Source organism: Babylonia areolata, chromosome 6, assembly GCF_041734735.1.
Source record: "Babylonia areolata isolate BAREFJ2019XMU chromosome 6, ASM4173473v1, whole genome shotgun sequence".
NCBI classification, from domain to species: domain Eukaryota; kingdom Metazoa; phylum Mollusca; class Gastropoda; order Neogastropoda; family Buccinidae; genus Babylonia; species Babylonia areolata.
The window spans coordinates 25,397,619-25,419,778 of NC_134881.1; the positions used below are offsets into that span (position 1 = coordinate 25,397,619).

Below are 22,160 nucleotides of genomic sequence, written 5' to 3' on the forward strand. Positions count from 1 at the left end.
TCAATGATTCTGGAGGAAAGAACATTTTTGCTGGCAAAATGCCCCATCAATCTGATTATTAATAAACAAGACACATGAACAAGTCACAGGAGACAATCTGGCAAGAACAATTTAAAGTCAGACTTGACTATGATAACTACTAAAAACGTTGCATAATCACAGATTTTTGTTTTTGCCAATTCCACATCACTTGTAACTACTTTAGAGTCAGTTGTTCGCTTTTGCTTTGATACATAAATCTTACCACTTCTTTTGGTTTCTTTCGTTAAAAAGTGGGCAGACAATATATCTTCATTAATCCATCAAGAAATTACTGCAGGATAGGTGTCGGTTTATGTCGCGTTCTGTCTGTTGGTGGTGCTGAAACTCAAACCTAACTAACAATGAAACCCAGCCTAAAATGCCAGTTCAGCCAAGAATGCACATCATCTCTGACAATCTTCCTTCCACTGGATGCGGCTGCACTCTACTGTTTGCATCTTGGAGGATCTTTCTTGGGACTCAGCTTCTGAATTGAACTGATTGCAAACAACTGTGGATAAAGGATGACTTTTTAGAAAGAAAAAGGAAACCTCTCACATGTGTCAAAACACCTTGAGCTGTGAATAATGTAAGTTCTCCCTAACCCGTTACATTCCCACTCCTCTCGAGAACCCAGTACATTTCCATGACATCTGCTGATAAAAGCAAAATGTGAAGAAAGGTTTCTCATACCAGTATTTATAACAAGGGCATTAAGATGCTGACAACAGGGGACTCACCGAAGGTGTTTGTTCCATAAAATCCAGTCACACTCACAAACATTCTCGTTTTAGCACATTCTCTCTCACAAGTCTGAGAACCACCCAACAGAGGTGAAGCAGCTTGCAGAAGAAAAAGCAGGACTTTCAAACCATGCATAACTCGGATGGAAGACAGAAACTTGAGCGTTGGCAAAACTGTTCAAGATACTCAGTTCACACTGATTCACAGTGTGTATAATGGATTCCAACATTGCTGGAATGATTGTTGGTCTCTGTCCTGGTGTTGCTGACACAGTCTGTCTGTGGACACCAGCCACATCTGTCAGTGCAGCGTATCGCTAACATGGCAGTGACTTCTGGTGAATTCACTTTTGGCTTAGAATCCATCTGAACACACACAGCCATGATTTAATCATCAGGGCTGTCTTGCTGTGAAAACATGCACTGGATAAATCTCTATTCAATCATGGCACTGATAATGCTTGACAACTGACTAAAACTGAACCCCCTCTCCCCCGCACCCCTCTCCCATAAAAGAAAAAAGTTAATTTCAATTAGTTGCCATCTACTGTCAGTTGAACTTCAGCTGTTTGAAAAACAAACAACAAATTATTGCTAATATTGCAAACATCCTCCTAAACTTTAATGAGTCCCAGATAAAGACCAGCAGCAGTTTTCAACCCCTCTCTACCTGTCAGCATAGAATGCAAGGGGAGAAAGTTACCAGTAATTTATAGGATCCTCAAAACCACCTGGAAAAGCCAGCATGCAACAACTGATCCACATTCAGTGGCTTGTCAAGTTTAGCATTTCACATACCTCACGACAAATGTAACAGATACTTTCTTATTAACACAGAATATTATCTGACCTTTTTCCCCCAAAAAATTAAGTCAAGGTGTGTTGTGAACCTGGTGTTTTAGCAACTTGGACAAGGAAACAATCCTTCAAAAGCCATTATCAAATCTTAAAATCAATGAAATCAGCTTACTCTGTATACCCTCTCCCTCTCTCTCTCACACACAAAGCTGTACTGATAAAAAACAAAACAAAAAAAACAACAGTGTGCTGGAGACAACCTGTGAACATTCAGTTGTGCAAAAAGTAGGTCTTGAACATTCACCGGGTCAGCTCCTTCAACTGCTGATAACACAAATGGATGAAAAACATTCACACAAATAGATTTCCTCATCCTCAACTGAGAAGACTATTGCCTTCCTTAAACTCTCCCCACACACATGCATAATAGTCAGTTGTGTCCGACTGACCCTCAGAACAGCAGAGGAGACAACTGCTAGACGATAATTGTTGAGAGTGTGTCGCCCAAGTTACATCCCCACTCTCTTGGCCAAGAGGGCTTTAGGATGCTTGGCATTGGGATGGTCCCCAAAGGCTAGCCAGCTTGCAGGGCTTCAGCTCTAAGTGACTGCAATCTTCCTACACTCCTACACACATGACAGCTCTGGAAAAACTGCCATCCAGCTTCACACTTATTTTCTCTGCAGCTGCACAAACCACTGAGCGTGCTCATTTCTCCATTTCATCACATTCATTCACTTTTACTTTCATTCTACTTTGTTCTCATAAAAGATTTTATATATATATAGATACAGATAGATATATTTTTTAAATCTATAAAGTTCCTTTGTTCTTTCTCTGACTGGTTTGGTTTTCCTTTCTACTGGGTTTTACATAGCGTCTCAGTGTCCACTTTTCATATTTTTGTGGTTTCTGTCTATCATCTCATTGAATGACACTGCTGCTAACCCGCGTGTCTACAACTTTGCAAAATCTTTTTTTTCAATTCCAGGACTCCACTGTACACAGACTTTTTAAGAAACAGCTGTATTCTGTGGACAGGCCTAAAGAACACATAACAGACCCCAGAGAGGAATCTATTCAGGGATACAGAGGGGAGGTAACCTACTTTCGGGAGATTATCGGACGTAGCTACTTTCGTTTTCTTCGCATAGGCGGATAGTAGTTTGCACAGGACAGGAATCGGACTCCCTGCCGGAGTCTGCACTGGTGGGTCATGGTAAATATGTTAGATAAACGTAATTTTAGGGGAAAAAAAAAATCCTTTTATGCTGAGAAAGTAGACACACAAAACACTGTGTGCGTGTCTACAGGATTCATATGTCTTTGCTGCTTGTAGCCCAGATGACCACACAGCCACGTCCAATAGACTGACCCCCAAAGCACTGTCTGTCTTCTCTGAGTGTAGACACAGCCACGTCCAATAGACTGACCCCCCAAAGCACTGCTGTCTTCTCTGAGTGTAGACACAGCCACGTCCAATAGACTGACCCCCAAAGCACTGCTGTCTTCTCTGAGTGTAGACACAGCCACGTCCAATAGACTGACCCCCAAAGCACTGCTGTCTTCTCTGAGTGTAGACACACAGCCACGTCCAATAGACTGACCCCCAAAGCACTGGTGTATATTCGTCTTTCCGTGTCCACAAAATGTATTTAAAAAATCTTCATCATGTGTGCTCCATTGGTAGAACCACAAAACACTATCATGTGTATTAAACCTAACCTTTCTCTGTGGTAAAACCAGCAACTGTATACCTCTTAACACCTGATGGTTAAGCATCCTTCAACTACTCAGAAATGAAGGAAACATGTAGTTTTAATGAACTAAAATGTAAATCCACAGGCACAGTTCACAAGACACCCATTGCACTTCCTCCTCTTCCCTTCTTTATAAACTGATTTTGTTTCAACTGCCGCTTTCACAAGAACAGCTTTGCTGGCCTGGGCATAATGCAAACAAGCACTTGAAACCCAGTCACGTTAAATCAAACAGACCACAAACAACTGTTTACAGGGGGGTGGGGGAGGGGTGGGGGGTGGAGGGGGGGGGGGGGGGGAGTCTGTCTCTTTGTCACATACCACACAAAACAACAACTCTGAACACTTGTAACATGCAGAGTCCCAACATAAATCGCAACAAAGCAGTATCATTAGAAATACAAGCTCAATGAGAAGAAAGATCCAAAACCGAAAATCACAGAACTGTTTCCATTTTCCAAACAGTGGAAGTCCACCACTCTGTTCAGAGCGACAAGAACCTACACAAAGTCCATCGCATGATGCACTGGTACCTGAAGCTGAACACTCTTAGTGAAATACTGCTGACTGCTTTTTTGGTTGTTTTTTATTGTTTGTTTGTTTGTTATATATATATATATATATATATATATATATATATATTTTTTTTTTTTTTTTTTTTTTTTTTTTTACAGAAAACAAATCGTAATGCCACTGATTTTGATATTAACTAAAGATTGTTTATCAAAACTATATCAAAACATAACTCTGTCAAACATTCTTATCCAGCAAAATTAAAACCAGCAAGATCACCATCTCTCCACACAAAATATAAAAGGAAATACAATACAAAACTTAAATTAAAATTAAAAAAAAAAAAGGAAGGAAAAAAACAAACCAACCAAAAGTCCAACTTTCTTGTAAAATCCTCTAGAAACAATGTTCTTCTACAAGTTCAAGCCCACAATAAACTAAAGCAAACTGGTGTTGAGGTAGAAACAGCAGAAGTATGACACAATCTATCCATGTCATGTATATCCTGGTGCTTGAACAGGGACAAAAAGTGATGCTTTCATCATGTGATACATCTTGAAATACACTGAAGATACACATATAGCACGTCATGAGAAACTGGAGCAATAACTTTCAAATGTGAACACCAGTTGAAACATGAGTATGCAAAAATTTTCTACAAAATATATGAAAGAGCATGCTTAAAGGTTATCAACAAAGCACGAATAATATGCTCTACAGATCCTTTGCACACATCACCACACACACACACACTCACACAAAAGCACAGCTGAATGTTTGATTTTACCACTGCTGGAGCAGACTTTTTAATTCCCTGTATTCTGAGTGATCACTTCTGACTGGAAAGTGCCAGCAGAAAGAAGCACTGTAAAGACTGCGTAAACACAGCTTAAAGCTGAGGGAAAAAAAAACAGAGAAATGAGCCAGATCAGATGACAGACGAAACTGTAACACTATTCTTGAAGAAGACATCATTTCAAAGCAAGAACAGGAGAAATAAGTGGAATGTTATGCAAGAAACTGAAAAATAGAATAGTGAATTACAAAGATAAAGCTTGCGTAAAAAGACTGGTTCAAACCAAGACTGCCAGAGAGAAACAGATAATCATAAAGTCAAAAGAAAAGGTGTTATACACAAAGGCAATGCAAAAATATGAGCACAGTCATGATCAGATAAGAAATATTTAAACTGAGCTTTGCTGGCATTTCATAAAGATTCCAATGCAGCTGTTCTCAAAATACAATTTAACAAAGATAAACATTAAACACATTATGCGCTAAAAACATATCCTAACTAAATGATGCTGCTGACTGGAAAATCGTCAAACAGTACACCAACTGAGAAATCATATGCATTTCACTGCAGATTCCCCCACCCTTCTTCTCATCGCCGCTCTCTATACCCATAGAAGAAAAAGGTCATGGTTGTTGAAATGAACACATTTTAAGTGTCAGCTGTGAACAAATTCAGCATGAATCATCAGAAATCCAGTTTCAGTATCAAGGAGGTGTCAAAGCGTGTGAACTGATCCATAGATGTTACACCAAATCTGCTTAAAAAAAAAAAAAAAAAACCCGAAAAAAAGAAAAAAAAAGAAGACCCCAGCAGATGCCCTCCTGGGGCCGTATTCAAGAGAACATCGTGCCTGAGGGTAAATGTGTACCTGCGGGTAATCTGCCTGAGGCAAGGCAAACTGCCTGGGGGTTAGCAATATCCAGTATTCATGAACACAAGAGTCTACCCGCAAGTCTACAAACCCAAAGGCAATTTGCCCTTACTATCTGCCAAGGGTGACTGCCCACGAAGCAGAGGTAAATATAGCTGATCCTTTTGCAGCATTTTTCTTTCTTTTTTTTTTTTTTTTTAAAGGGAAAACAGACATGCTTTACAGATAGCATGTGTTTTGCGAACTCTCTCGACAATGGTCCGAGCTGTGGTGCGATGAGAAGTGAAACTGAGAGCATGCGCAGACGGAATCGTCGGGATTTTTTAAAAAAGACGATGGGTTAGCTGTCTAAGCGAACGGCGTGTGTCTTGAATACGAAGATAACTTATCCTTGAAGGTAAACTGTACCCGTGGGTCCCAACCATGTCAAAGATAACTTGCCTGAAGGCAAAATGAATTTTGTCTTGAATACGGCCCCTGACCTTCACGTAAACCCAATGCATGGTCATGCCTTGAGAACCTTCCCTAGCTTTGTGTGAAACATCATGAAAAAATAAAAATAAAAGAAAGAAAGGAAAAGAAGAGCAGAGTAAAGAAAACCCTGAGAGCCAGCAGGGGGGCAGGAAGCAGACGACCTAAACCCTGTGCACAAGCAGGAAGTGAAGCCGTCACTGTGCATCAGTGCTTTTTGATGTGTTGTTTGATTACACAAAGTGGACAGTGTTTGCTCTTGCCAACCATATAAGCATGTCCTTCACCTATAATGTCCCCAACACAGAAAAAGAAAAACAGATGAGTTCCTTCATTTACTCCATGTTTTGTTAGTATGTTTACTGTTTCTAAACTTACAACAACAACAACAAAAAAGGAGTGTTTTTGTCGTTTCTTTTTTGATCCATGTTCTTAGGCTTTACGCTCACCAGAAAGATAGTGTAAAACAGCAAATGAAATTCCTGTTCACTTGCAACACAATGAAAAAAACCCCCACTAGTTTGGTTCAGAACATTTTACATGTCTCTTTTTGAGACTGAATTCAGATCATCTGAAAATCTTCCTATGTGAATCAGTTTGCACAAAAAGGAGTACCTGAACTGGAAAATGTTTGAACTTTTTTCAGACCATCAAACAGTTCCTTCTGTGTGCATGTTTTCCACCCTGGCAAAAAATCCTTCAGAAAAGTCAACATATTTATTTTCCAAACTATTATACTGGGAAAATGGACAAATTCAAAGTATTCCTGAATATCTTTTTTTTTTTTTAATAAGTGTACAAACCCTACATTGAGTCTTCAACACCCTCATATATGAATACATTTTGATCAGAGTCTGTAGGACAACACACAACCAAGGTTTAAATACCTGAAAATCTTTCAAACCGATTTCTTCAAAACAAGCATACGGCGTTTACTCATTTTTATAAACCATGCTTGCACACACACACACATAGAGCTGATAATGATAATTATGAATAAAAATTTTTAAAACAGAAGAAGTAAAATCCCATATGCTCTGGGCAGCAAAGCCCACACAGACAAAAACCCACTACAGCAGGAAGAATAAAACTGTACAAAATGTCAGACCACTTTCGTGATTCCAGTCCCCCATAAGAACAGCAGTTTCAAATGCGAGCAAAGCACATCTTTCACCATGCAAACAAAAAATTCCATGTTTTTGAAAAGACACTGAAGAAACATGTCGATAACAAACCAACAGTTGACAGTTGTTTAGATACATGCAGAGGAAACCCACACATGTATTACAGATGCTTTCAGGAATGGTTCATAATTACCCAAGCAGATGTCAAAAAGGAATGTGGTCAAGACGATTATGAGCAGACCGGTTTAGCACACACAGATCATCTTTTGGCCACATTAACTCACAAAGAGAATCATTTGACCACACTAATGCACACCGATCTTTTGACTGCATTGACACACAGAGAATTCTTTGACCACACCCACACACACAGAGAATCTTTTGACCACATTTAGAGAAGGAGAAATCCCTCCAACCACACTAACACACAGAGATAATCTTTTGACTGCATTAACACACAAAGAAAATCTTTTGCAGTAGTTCAATAACCGGTACTCACTGAACGAAAGATGACCGAGTTCAACAACACGGTGGCGTTAACGAAGCAACTGTTCATTTAAAATCTCTAAAATCAATCTATATACATAGCAGTTGAACAGCACTGGCAGTACAAATGATTTATGAAATCATTATCAATCAAATAATCAACTGGTTTGGGGGAAGTGAGTGGTGGTTGGGGGGCGTGGGAGTGGGGGAATCCTTTGCATTGTGGGTAGCACTGATCTCACAAGTGTCAAGCCACCTCCCCTGGCCAAAAAAACCCCAAAACAAACAAACACACAAACAAAAAATAAAATAAAAAGCACAACAAACCAAGGCAGATGAAACAATCTGATCAGCATGCACAATGACACACCTAAAACTAACACATGACAGAACCAGACTTTCATGAAGAACGTTACCAAGGGAAATGTCATTTATAAAAATAAATTTTTTTTTTTTTTAAATTGTTTTTGATCTATGCATCCAAACAATACTGTCAGCGTTGGGTATTGGGTGTCTACTTCAGACGATTTGTTTTTCTTCTTATTTATGACTTTTATTTCAGTGTGCCTTTCTTCTTGTTTTTGTTGTTGTTGACACAGTTGTTTGATTTACTCACTTCAACAGAGAACAGAGCGGGGGCACAAGTGTACGAGAAAATGCGGCTTGAGTGGTTGACTATCGATTCAACTTGTTCACCGTTCATTTTGAAATCAGCAGTAGTGGTGGGATGCTGGCAACCCTGTGCACTATATACATACATCGACAAGCAGGCCTGGGTGGAGAACAGTTTGTTAAACCTTTACATACTTTTATATTCTCATCATCATCAGTGTTAAAAAAAGCAAAAAAAAAACCAAAAAAACAAACAAACCCCAAAACCCCCCAAAAACGAACAACAGAATCTGCCTGAAACAAAAAAATTGCTTCATTAAGCAGTACCAACTCTTTTGTAAGACCAGTATATTACATTGTTTGTATAATTTTTTTTTATTAAAAAAAATCTTTGAAACCAACAGGTATTTCTATTAGGTTGACTGGTTCCCAAACTGCGTTTCAGTGGAAAATGTCCACATCAATGCACTTCAACAATATGACAATGGGATGAAATATTTAGTTACACTGTTCCACCTATAAAAGAACACACACAAAAAAAAACAAAAAAAAAAAAAAAAAAAACCAACAAAAAACTGATGATCATTCATAACATTTGCAGCAATATAAATTTCATCTGGAAATCAACTTCAGCAGAAAATGTTGATATGATTCCAGCAAAAACATCATGTGGATGGGGCAGGAATATGCAGTAATGCTAATCCACATTCACAATAAAAAATATCAAAAAAGTCTTTAAAAAAAATCATTTACTATATAGAGAAATTTCCTTTCAAGTTTCACCCGCAAACTTGACACCGCGAACATGGTCACTTGTTCTGACTGGTCTTGTTTGGAGGACAAATCTTTCACTGGTGCCTAGCTCTCAAAGGTGGTTATGGTTCTCGTTTCTGTCAGTCTGATTTACTTGAGGTTCCAACAGAGGTAAAAAAAAAAAAAAAATCCTTACTTTTCCCAAACCTTTTCCACACAAGACTGAAAACTGTACCAAACACAATGCCAAACTGATTCAAATTTTGTCTTGCTACACCACTGACAAAAGAGAATAGTGGATATTTATCCTTGTGTTATATTCAGGGTCATCTTTTTTTTCTTCTTTTTTTTTAATGCATTAAACTGTTGGATAGTCAAAAGTTTTTTGTTTTGTTTTTTAATTCCAAGCAACTAGACTCTGAAGGGAAAAACATATTTTCCACTTTTTCAGCTCTGGAAATGGTTCTTTCGTTTTTCAAAAACTTCTTCAGCTCTGGAAATGGTTCTTTCATTTTTCCAAGATTTTTTCAGTCCTGGTAATGTTTCTTTTCATTTTTCCAAGACTTCTCCAGACTTTCATGCCTCTGGGTAAACCCTTATAACTCATCTTTTCATGGTATCTCAAAAAGACACGGATAATACTGTACAAAAACTTCAGAGTAATAATCATGAAAGTAAAACATTCACAGTCTTACCATAGAAATATATCAAGAAAGTTGTGTTTTTTTTGGTGTTTTTTTGTTTTGTTTTTGTTTAGCGAATGTACAATACAATCATATAAAGATGTAAAAAAACAAAAAAGCAAATGAACAGTGTTCCAGTGAAAGTCGGATGAAAGGTATTTTGATTCAAACTGTACATCTTCAATCCACAAGGAAAGCAATTTCTGTTGGTGCAGGTCAACATCAAAACAGAAGGACTAATGCAACCAACGTACACAAGCATCTTCCACACTCTGACGTGACAGCTTGCAAGAAACCAGTCAACATGAGCAGATACAAGTCATAAGGATAGAGATGCAGTGTGTTGTTCTGAGTGATCTGTGTGTGTCTTTGTGTGTGTGTGTGTGTGTGTGTGTGTGTGTTTGTGTGTGTGTAGGCACACAGGGAGTGTGTGTTCCTTCTTTGGTTTCAAAAAGGGAATAAAAACAAGAGAGGGGAAAATAGGGGTGTGTGTGTGTGTGTGTGTGTGTGAAACAGCATGCATGTAAATGTGTAAATATAGGACATGTACATTCAAGTGTTTTGTACCCATGAATGAGCGTATCTTTCCACTGTGAGTGTTTAGGTGTGTAAGCATGTGTGTGTGTGTGTGTGTGTGTGTGTGTGTGAATCTCCGTCTATGAGTGGACCAATCTTAAAGTCGTTCTCCCCTTCTCTTTCACAGTTCAAAAGCACACAAATACATCATTCAACAGAGCAAGCAGACAATGTTCTGAATATTGTTACTTCAGGCAGCAGTCAGTAGTTGTTTTTTTCCCCCAAGCTGTACAAAATCACAAAAGATCTCACTTCTTGTTCAGGAAAAAAACATTTTGTAGGTAATGGATACACACCAGCATACATACACACACTCGCAGAGTAAACAACACACACACAAGTAAAGAGAATAAGGTTAAACATTCCAGACAGAAGATTAAGTATTTAAAACAAGATCTACAGTCTTTTGTAACAGCTACCAACAGTTATGAACCCCATTTCATGACTCTTTCCAGTCAGCTCAACTTGCACTGTATCATATTGTATTGTGTTGTATTGCTTTTTGTCACCAACAGGTTTCTCTGTGAGAAATTCGGGCTTTGGGGAGAACCCGTCACCACAGTGCAGTGCCATCCTTTTTCACCATCCGTCTATCATCTTATCGTAAAAAACTAATACTACTACTACTACTACTAATGATATTCAAATAGTGCCGAGTCTTGCGCAGAGACAAATCAAAGAGCTTTTGCACCAGTCACAGGTGGATTTTAAGGCCAGACTTGAAAGAGCTGAGTGCGGAAACCTGACAAAGTGAAAGAGGAAGTTCATTCCAATTGCATGGTCCAACGACAGAGAAAGAACAGCAGCCAACAGTGGAGTGTTTGAATCTGGGTATGCGTAAACAGAGTGGATTCAAAGCTGATCGTAGAGAGCGAGATGCGTGTGTAGAATACTATACTAACACCCAGACTGCCACTCAAGGTCTACAGAAGGGAGGAGGGATTTTACTCTTCCCTCATCTAGACCTTGAATGGTGGTCTGGGTGCATGTCTTTTGGAAGAGATTTTTTTAACTGAGGTCCTAAAAAGCATGCACTTTGCACGCGTAAAAGAACTCACAGCAACAAAAGGGTTGTCTCTGGCAACATTCTGTAGAAAAATCCACTTAATAGGAAAACGAATACAATTGTTGGTAGAAAAAAAAAGAAAAAAAAAGGGTGGCACCCGCACTATAGCGACGTGCTATCCATGCGAAGAGAAGTCTGAATTTTGCAGAGGAATCTGTTGTCACAAACAATAATACAATTCTTCTTGGTGGTCTGTCATGCCCAGTGGCGACAGCATCTCTATCTCTACCTCATTATGCATCTTTCTAGTTACCTCTTCACTTCCCTTCATGGCTATAAAGACCCTCTGGTGGTGCTGATAATGGCTGAGGACTATGAAGGGCCTCTTTTCTCTGTATTGTGAGTCACTTAACAAATTTTTGTCATGACATGGCAGTGTTCACACACAAAAAAAACATCTGTCTCTAAAGAAATTTTTTTTCCTTAAAAATCTTGTTTGAATTATGTATTGAGTGTGAAGCAGTCAATTCACAGGGCATAATCAATTAAGTAGTTTGTAAGAGAAATCCACATTTCACTAGCCCCGTGTTCCCAAGACATACACACCCATGCACTCACAAATAAAAACAATAACATCATTTACACACACGCAAGCTTTCAAACGGACAAAAGTTCTAAAGGGAAGCATAGCGCAGCTTATGAACAGTCACTAGAAATTAGAAGCATTGACTCTGATCCTATGTTCATGCTTTTTTAGCTTCACCTACTGCACGCGCGCACACACACACACACACAATCTTTACATGTATGATTTTAGCAATGCTGGGACTGTGGCCTATTTATTGCATGAGATGTAACACAACTTTACAATTCCTACCGTTTTCTTTCTCTCTTTCTTTTCCGTCTTTGTTGTTGTCTCAAAGTCCATGAAGACATTACAGAAAATTCATGCAATACCACCAAGCTTCATACTTCTGTCATCATCACAGTCATTGTGAAACCTCATATCCACAGTGTTTAACACCATTCAGATATGAGATGCGTGGCAGAAAAGGTGATAGTCACAGTCAGAAATGCACATTCTCTCCTTTTCTGATGTTTTTCTGTTGCTAAAACACGTATAACTGCATCAGCAGGTGTGTAACTATTCATTACCACCTGGATGCAGGTGTGGTGTGCACACACTCTTACGTACCAATACACAGGCACTGATCGTCACCATTTACACTTGATTAAATTATTGTCTATATTTTCATCTACACATTCATTATTCAGGAAAGAACCATACATCCACACACTTATTTTTTTCCTTCTTATCTCTGGCACACAGGCACAGACAAACATGAACTGTGCATCTTCAGTTTCAACTGCACACAACACAACATCCATACATCCTCCTCACACCTTTCTGCATGCTTCTAGCACAGCCACAGTCCCCCACCCCTCCCACACATGTGCACGTGCGCGCGCACACACACACACTGTGCATCTTATTTTTCTTTCAACTCCACACCAACCCAAAATCTATACATGCTGCTCACACCTGCTTTCTTCATGTTTCCAACACAGCCACACACACACACACACACACACACTGTGCACGTTAATTTTCAACTGCACATGAACTTACCATCCACGCATTCTGCTCACAATTTTCTTCATGTTTCTAGCACACACACCCACCCACAACCCCCCCACCCATTCCCCCCGACACCCACACACCCCTCTACACCCACATCAGACGTGGGTCTCGGCAACAATCTTCTTCACCCTCTCCATCTCCACCTGGGTGTTGAGCCGCAGCTTCTTCTCCTCGTCCACCTCCATCATCAGATCCACCAGCTTCTTGGACTGCGTGGCCTTGAACCCCTCAAAGTCCTGCCGCAGCTGCTGCAGCTCTGAGCGCAGCTCGTTGAACTCGTTCTTGCTCACCGTCTGGCTGCGCAGCTCCCGCACCTCCCGCTGAAGCTCCTCCACCAGCCGGGTCAAGGCTGCCGCCGAGTCTGTGGGCACAGCGGAGGGTCAAGGTTGAACTCACTCCGGATGAAGGGTCTCCGATTGGGGCCTTACTGTTTACTTTAACCGTTTTGACAGGCGCAATAGCCGAGTGGTTAAAGCGCTGGACTTTCACTTTCAATCTGAGGGTCCCGTGTTCGAATCAAGGTGATGGCGCCTGGTGGGTAAAGTGTGGAGATTTTTACGATCTCCCAGGTCAACATATGTGCAGACCTGCTTAGTGCCTGAACCCTCTTCGTGTGTATATGCAAGCAGAAGATCAAATACGCACGTTAAAGATCCTGTAATCCATGTCAGCATTTGGTGGGTTATGGAAACAAGAAAGTGGAGTATGGTTGCCTACATGGCAGGGTAAAAACGGTCATACACGTAAAAGCCCACTTGTGTGCAAACGAGCGAACGTGGGAGTTGCAGCCCACGAACTCAGAAGAAGAAGAAGAAGAGGAAGAACTGCAACCATTTCAGACAAAGGACCCTGATTGGGACCTTAGATAGTTTAGAATTTTTGGAGTGGCACCTAATTTGCATAATGACATTAAGAGCTAAGAGTATCTTAACTAACCTTTCCACTCTCCACCGCAGTGCATGTTGCTGTGCTCGCGAGCAGGAGAGTTGTTTTCGCAGTGACTGGTTCATGTGAACAGTGCATGTCAACAATGGCGTCTGACCCAGTTTCGTCTGACCCAGTTTCGTCTCAGTCACAAGGCAGACAATAGAATTATACAGAGGAGCCCTATCGTGGCTATTTAACATTCTGAATTTAATCTGTTTCAAACTCTTTGTGTTTTCCTGAATCCATATACAGTGCTGTCAGTGTGTGCGAATTTTGAACAAAGAACATGGACACTTCCATCATCTCTCTGTATGATAGCATAATAAGGGAGGAAGTTTTACATTTTGTGCCCAACTAACTTGTTATGTTACTGATCACTTTGGAAGTTTTCAGTTCATAAATTCTAACATTTGTTTTTTGACAATTTCATTTCTTACCTATACAAATGGGTCATCTGTGGGGAAAGTCATGGCAGCTAACTGGCAGTACTGAGAGAGTTAAAGTCGCAAAGCCTTTTATGGCCATTGGGGCAGTGAGTTCACATCCCCTTTGTCTATTGTTTGGGGGCAGTGAATTCACATCCCCTTTGTCTATTGTTTGGGGGCAGTGAGTTCACATCCCCTTTGTCTATTGTTTGGGGGCAGTGAGTTCACATCCACTTTGTCTGAACTCCCCCTTTGTCTATTGTTTGGGGGGCAGTGAGTTCACATCCCCTTTGTCTATTGTTTGGGGGCACTGAGTTCACATCCCCTTTGTCTATTGTTTGGGGGTAGTGAGTTCACATCCCCTTTGTCTATTGTTTGGGGGCAGTGAGTTCACATCCCCTTTGTCTATTGTTTGGGGGCAGTGAGTTCACATCCCCTTTGTCTATTGATTGGGGGTAGTGAGTTCACATCCCCTTTGTCTATTGTTTGGGGGTAGTGAGTTCACATCCACTTTGTCTATTGTTTTGGGGCTGTGAGTTCACATCCCCTTTGTCTATTGTTTGGGGCTAGTGAGTTCACATCCACTCTGTCTATTGTTTGGGGGCAGTGAGTTCACATCCACTCTGTCTATTGTTTGGGGGCAGTGAGTTCACACCCCCTTTGTCTATTGTTTGGGGGCAGTGAGTTCACATCCCCTTTGTCTATTGATTGGGGGCAGGGAGTTCACATCCCCTTTGTCTATTGTTTGGGGGTAGTGAGTTCACATCCCCTTTGTCTATTGTTTGGGGGTAGTGAGTTCACATCCACTCTATTGTTTGGGGGCAGTGAGTTCACATCCCCTTTGTCTATTGATTGGGGGCAGTGAGTTCACATCCCCTTTGTCTATTGTTTGGGGGCAGTGAGTTCACATCCCCTTTGTCTATTGATTGGGGGCACTGAGTTCACATCCCCTTTGTCTATTGTTTGGGGGCAGTGAGTTCACATCCCCTTTGTCTATTGATTGGGGGCAGTAAGTTCACATCCACTTTGTCTATTGTTTGGGGGCAGTGAGTTCACATCCCCTTTGTCTATTGTTTGGGGGAAGTGAGTTCACATCCCCTTTGTCTATTGTTTGGGGGTAGTGAGTTCACATCCCCTTTGTCTATTGTTTGGGGGCAGTGAGTTCACATCCCCTTTGTCTATTGTTTGGGGGCAGTGAGTTCACATCCCCTTTGTCTATTGTTTGGGGGCAGTGAGTTCACATCCCCTTTGTCTATTGTTTGGGGGTAGTGAGTTCACATCCCCTTTGTCTATTGTTTGGGGGCAGTGAGTTCACATCCCCTTTGTCTATTGTTTGGGGTAGTGAGTTCACACCCCCTTTGTCTATTGTTTGGGGGTAGTGAGTTCACATCCCCTTTGTCTATTGTTTGGGGCAGTGAGTTCACATCCCCTTTGTCTATTGTTTGGGGATAGTGAGTTCACATCCACTTTGTCTATTGATTGGGGGCAGGGAGTTCACATTTCCTTTGTCTGTTTGGGGGCAGTGAGTTCACATCCCCTTTGTCTATTGATTGGGGGCAGTAAGTTCACATCCACTTTGTCTATTGTTTGGGGGCAGTGAGTTCACATCCCCTTTGTCTATTGTTTGGGGTAGTGAGTTCACACCCCCTTTGTCTATTGTTTGGGGGTAGTGAGTTCACATCCCCTTTGTCTATTGTTTGGGGGCAGTGAGTTCACATCCCCTTTGTCTATTGATTGGGGGCAGTGAGTTCACATCCTCTTTGTCTACTGTTTGGGGGCAGTGAGTTCACGTCCTAGTGAGTTCACAATCCCTTGTCTATTGTTTGGGGGCAGTGAGTTCACATCCCCTTTGTCTATTGATTGGGGGCAGTGAGTTCACATCCTCTTTGTCTACTGTTTGGGGGCAGTGAGTTCACGTCCCCTTTGTCTACTGTTTGGGGGCAGTGAGTTCACATCCCCTTTGTCTATTGTTTTGTAATGTACTTGATTACTCTTTTTGTCACAACATATTTCTCCGTGTGAAATTTGGACTGCTCTCCCCATGGAGAATGCATCATTACACTGAGAGTGCCACCCATTTTGGGGATCCTTTTTTTTCCTGCCTGCAATTATTTTTGGTTTCAAGACCACCACTCAAGGTCTAGTGGACGGGGAGAAAATGCTGGTGACTGTGGGATTCAAACCAGTGTGCTCAGACTGTCTAGCTTCCAAGGCGGACACATTACCACTACGCCAACACTCCACCTACTGGGCACAGTACGGTGGGGCCTGATTCTCACCTTTTGCCACTTTAACTCTTCCTCAACCAACGTCAGGTGGTGAAGTGAGGAAAATCAGAGTAAAGTGCCTTTCCCAAAGGCACAACACACATGCCGAAACAGGGCCTTCAACCCTGATCACTGGGTAACACTGGCTCTGAAGTCCAATGCCGAACTGATTCTGCCACGATGGTGGACATTGGTACTTTAAAATAATATTTCAATTACTCATTCACTTTGTAAATAATATATGAAATTATAATAACACATGAGAATCAATTATGCATATTTTTTTTTCCATTCAGAATAAAGAAGCCTACAACATAATTCACCAAGATATAAGAAAGAAAAAGGTGACACAAGTGGCTGAATGTACTTCTCTCAGTCTGAGTGACTCAATGATTTCAGACAACAGTCTGAAGATTCTCAGCCCTGAAATCTATTGTGGGTTATAACCAATTAACATCACACCGCTCCCAGTTTGATTAACTCACTGATTTCAGACAATAGTCTGAAGAATCTCAAGCATGAAATTTGTCACAGGCTATGACTGATTAGCATCACACTGCTCACAAACTTAGTGACTGACTGATTTCAGACAACAGTCTGAATAATCTCATTTATGAAATTCATTACACTTTATGACTGATTAACGTCACACTGCTCACAATTTGATTAACTCACTGGTTTCAGACAACAGTCTGAAGAATCTCACACCTGAAATCTATCACACGTTATGACTGATTAACATCACACTGCTGACAGTCCCAGTGACTCAATGATTAACGTCACACTGCTGACAGTCCCAGTGACTCAATGATTAACGTCACACTGCTGACAGTCCCAGTGACTCAATGATTAACATCACACTGCTGACAGTCCCAGTGACTCAATGATTAACGTCACACTGCTGACAGTCCCAGTGACTCAATGATTAACGTCACACTGCTGACAGTCACAGTGACTCAATGATTAACGTCACACTGCTGACAGTCCCAGTGACTCAATGATTAACATCACACTGCTGACAGTCCCAGTGACTCAATGATTAACATCACACTGCTCCCAGTCCCAGTGACTCAATGATTAACATCACACTGCTGACAGTCCCAGTGACTCAATGATTAACATCAAACTGCTGACAGTCACAGTGACTCAATGATTAACGTCACACTGCTGACAGTCCCAGTGACTCGATTAACATCACACTGCTGACAGTCCCAGTGACTCAATGATTAACGTCACACTGCTGACAGTCACAGTGACTCGATTAACATCACACTGCTGACAGTCCCAGTGACTCGATTAACATCACACTGCTGACAGTCCCAGTGACTCAATGATTAACATCACACTGCTGACAGTCCCAGTGACTCGATTAACATCACACTGCTGACAGTCCCAGTGACTCAATGATTAACATCACACTGCTGACAATCACAGTGACTCGATTAACATCACACTGCTAACAGTCCCAGTGACTCAATGATTAATGTCACGCTGCTAACAGTCCCAGTGACTCAATGATTAACGTCACAATGCTGACAGTCCCAGTGACTCAATGATTAATGTCACGCTGCTAACAGTCCCAGTGACTCAATGATTAATGTCACGCTGCTAACAGTCCCAGTGACTCAATGATTAACGTCACGCTGCTGACAGTCCCAGCGACTCAATGACTAATGTCACACTGCTGACAGTCCCAGCGACTCAATGACTGATGTCACATTGCTAACAGTCTCAGCGACTCAATGATTAACGTCACACTGCTGACAGTCACAGCGACTCAATGATTAACGTCACACTGCTGACAGTCCCGGCGACTCAATGATTAACGTCACACTGCCCACAGTCTCAGCGACTCAATGATTAACGTCAAGCTGCTAACAGTCCCAGCAAAACAATGATTAACGTTACAATGCTAACAGTCCCAGTGACTCAATAATTAACGTCACACTGCCCAGTCCCAGTGACTCAATAATTAACGTCACACTGCTGACAGTCACAGTGACTCAATGATTAACGTCACACTGCTGACAGTCCCAGTGACTCAATAATTAACGTCACACTGCCCAGTCCCAGTGACTCAATAATTAACGTCACCCTGCCCACAGTCCCAGTGACTCAATAATTAACGTCACACTGCCCACAGTCTCAGCGACTCAATGATTAACGTCAAGCTGCTAACAGTCCCAGCAAAACAATGATTAACGTTACAATGCTAACAGTCCCAGTGACTCAATAATTAACGTCACACTGCCCAGTCCCAGTGACTCAATAATTAACGTCACCCTGCCCACAGTCCCAGCGACTCACCAGGGCCGGAGTCGTGGTGTCGGACAGGCTCAGGGGGTCTGGGCGGGGCAGAGGCAGCATGACCTCCATGAGGTTCTGGCGTGTCACGAGACCCTTCATGAAGGGACGGCTGCCGATGGCTTCGGTCCATCTCTGTGGGGGGTATCTGCAAACACAGCAGTTCCCATGGTGCCATTGGTGCCAGCATGAGTACTGAAATGTTTTCAGCAACAGCATTTTGTATGTTCTGGTCAGTTTCTAATTATCTGCATATCTTTTTCTGTACGTTCTGTGCAGTTTCTATTCACTAAAAAAAATAATAATAAAAAAATTAAAAAAACCAAAGCACTCAAATTCTCTCACTTCCTAAAAGGACACATTACCATTAGGCCAACATTCCACTTGACTGTGATGAATTGTCTGTTCATTTGTAGAGAAGTACATGCATGCACACAGAGAGGCACTAAACACACACACACACACACACAATATAAACATGCACACACATACACAGATGCATACACACCCACACTAACACACATACACGAGACTCACTTGTTTAATTTCCTTGACAACTGGTGGCGGTGGTTTTTGTGGAGCAACGTGATTGCTCCCCTTTGCAGCATCGTCAGCATCCGACTCCACTTTGTCCAAATCCTGTGCAAAACAAGAAACAATCACGCTCGTCACTACCGGAGCATGACTGATGAAGAAACAGAAGATGTTTATTTTCCACATCACAGGTGTGTCCTTCCTTCACCTCCCCTAAGGTTAAAAGTCATACAGCCTTTTACGGCCAGCAGGACAGCAAATTCATGTCCTCTGTTTCCAGGGGTTGACATGGGAAGGAGGGCTCCAATCCTCTCCTTCTGCGTTTTGACTTTCCCCGACCAAAGTCAGGTGCTCGTTTACACCTGGGTGGAGTGAGGAAAACTGGATTAAAGTCCCTTTCCCTAGGGCACAAAACATTGCCAAAACAGGACCTCAAACTTTGAACATTGATCCAAAACCTGACGGGCGCAATAGCCAAGTGGTTAAAGAATTGGACTTTCAATCTGAGGGTCCCGGGTTTGAATCTCGGTGACAGTGCCTGGTGGGTAAAGGGTGGAAATTTTTCCGATCTCCCAGGTCAACATATGTGCAGACCTGCTTAGTGCCTGAACCCCCTTCGTGTGTACACGCAAGCAAAATACGCATGTTAAAGATCCTGTAATCCATGTCAGTGTTCGGTGGGTTATGGAAACAAGAACATACCCAGCATGCACACCCCCGAAAGTGGAGTATGGCTGCCTACATGGCGGGGTAAAAACGGTCATACACTCAAAGCCCACTCGTATACATACGAGTGAATGTGGGAGCTGCAGCCAATGAATGCAGAAGAAGAAGATCCAAAACCTGACTTTGCTAGGGCGCTCCTCTTGCTGTGCTCCCTCTCAAAACCAGAGAGTGAAAAGCTATGAAGGAGGGAAGAAGAAATAGTGGATGAAACAAAAAAAAAAACAAAAAAAGAAAGTAAGGACTGATTCCTATTCTTTTGTTGTTGATGTTGTTGTTATAGTGTGCTTGTTCTTTTGTTTGATATTGTATACTTGTTAGGGTGATTTTTTTTTGTTTTTGTTTTTTTATTGTATGCTTGGTAATTTTTTTTGACAATTGTATGCTCGTTGATTTTATTGGTTAAGAACTTTATATGCTTGATAGTTGTTTTGTGGGTTTTTGTTATTGTATGCTTGGTAATTTTTTTTTAAATGTTTGTGTTTGTTTGGTAATTTTTTTTAATGTTTGTGTCTGTTTTCTTTTTTCTTGTGTTTTTTTTTGGAAATTTTGTATGTACATGTATACTTGTAATTTTTTTTGGGGGGGGGAGGGTGGGGGGGGGGATACTTTTACCATTTTTAGTTGTTGATAAGCATACAAGAAATGTAGAGTGTACAATAACCAAAATGGCAACAAGCATACAATAATGGTGTTTTATCATAATTATTGACTTAATGTTGGTTTTGTTTGTTTGTTTTTTGCTGGTTTTTTTTTGGGTGGGGGTGGGGGGGGTATGGTCAGGGGGGTCTATTGTATGCTTTATTTCCATTTGGTGTTTCCATGACAGTCTGTTTATTTCAGTTTGGTGTTTCCATGTCATATTGTTCTGCTTTTGTACTGTCTGACACTGAAAAGAAAAGTAGCCTTCTCTGCAAGGGTGAAAAAGAAGATGGAACTGTGTTGCACTTCTGAACATGGTTTCTTCAAAATGACAGTTCTTCCCTCACTTCTCCTCAAAATAGATCTCTTGAACCCCCCAACCCCACCCCGCCGCTCACCCCCCAAACCAAAAAACAACAACCACCCAAAAGAGACAAACGTATGTCAATGAACTGCACATGGACGCACACGTTGGCATCTACTGCATGACAACCACAGCAAATAAGCACAGAAAATAATAACAAGAGCAAGAATGAAGATACAAAACAACAAAGTAAAATCTGAACAGTTTTTCTGTGACTGTCTTCACATCTACAGTTTCTGCATTATTTGTGTGTGTGAGTGAGTGAGTGAGTGAGTGCATGAATAAACACATGCACATATGCGTTCATGTGCGTGCAAGCGCGTGCGCATGCACATGCATGTCTACATGGATGTGTTCATAAATAATCTCAATACTATGCTCTTGATACAAATGAAACTGTGCTGGAAATGAAAATCTCTCTCACATCACTGTGCTGCATTATTCATACTATTCTTTTTTTTCCCCATGACAGTTGAATAATCCACATAACACTGTCACATATACAGTACTGTTATGCCACAAAACTCAACTGCAGTCTGTATGAAAATGGGAAGGAAAGGTAGTATGTGATAGGATGTACACAGCGCAGAGGCTAGGTCTTTGGTTCAAGAAGATGTAGCAGAGTGCTACCAATACATGACTTTCTGTTTAATGTTCTACATATATACGTGTGACAAGGATGGATCACAGTGTAATACACATTTTTTCCTATACAGTTTTAGTTAATTTGCAATGGGCTCAACCACTTCAGTGAACAAGTAGGAATTGCATATATATGGGATCAACCACTTAAATGAACATGCAGGATTGCCTACATATGGGATTAACCACTTTGGTTAACAAGCAGAGATTGCATATAATAATATATGGGCTCAACAACTTTTGTGAACCGGTAAGTAGGGATTGCAAATGTATGGAGTTAAACTACTTTTGTGAACAGATAAGTCTGGATTACAAATATTTGGGTCCAAATACTTTTGTGAACAAATGAGTAAAGTCTGCATACATATGGAGTGCAGCATTACACAAGCGTAATCACATTTCCTGTTTTGCTTTTTCACAAAAACGTGGACGCGTGTGTACTAATAGATGTTCAGCATAATGCAAGCAAAGCAAAAA

General features: G+C 41.2%; 1 protein-coding gene across 2 annotated transcripts in view; it reads right to left on the bottom strand.

The window, feature by feature from the left end:
- Positions 1-3,939: 3,939 nt before the first annotated feature.
- Positions 3,940-22,160, bottom strand: part of LOC143282869 (SH3 domain-containing kinase-binding protein 1-like) — a 46,611-nt gene continuing 28,390 nt past the window's right edge. For both annotated transcript variants that reach the window (XM_076588732.1, XM_076588731.1), the window contains exons 12-14: positions 19,316-19,417; positions 18,782-18,926; positions 3,940-13,216 (exon numbers count right to left, since the gene is read on the bottom strand). In XM_076588732.1, coding sequence (XP_076444847.1) covers positions 12,951-13,216; positions 18,782-18,926; positions 19,316-19,417 — 513 coding nt within the window. In that variant the 3' untranslated portion in view covers positions 3,940-12,950. The remainder of the gene's footprint in view (positions 13,217-18,781; positions 18,927-19,315; positions 19,418-22,160) is intronic.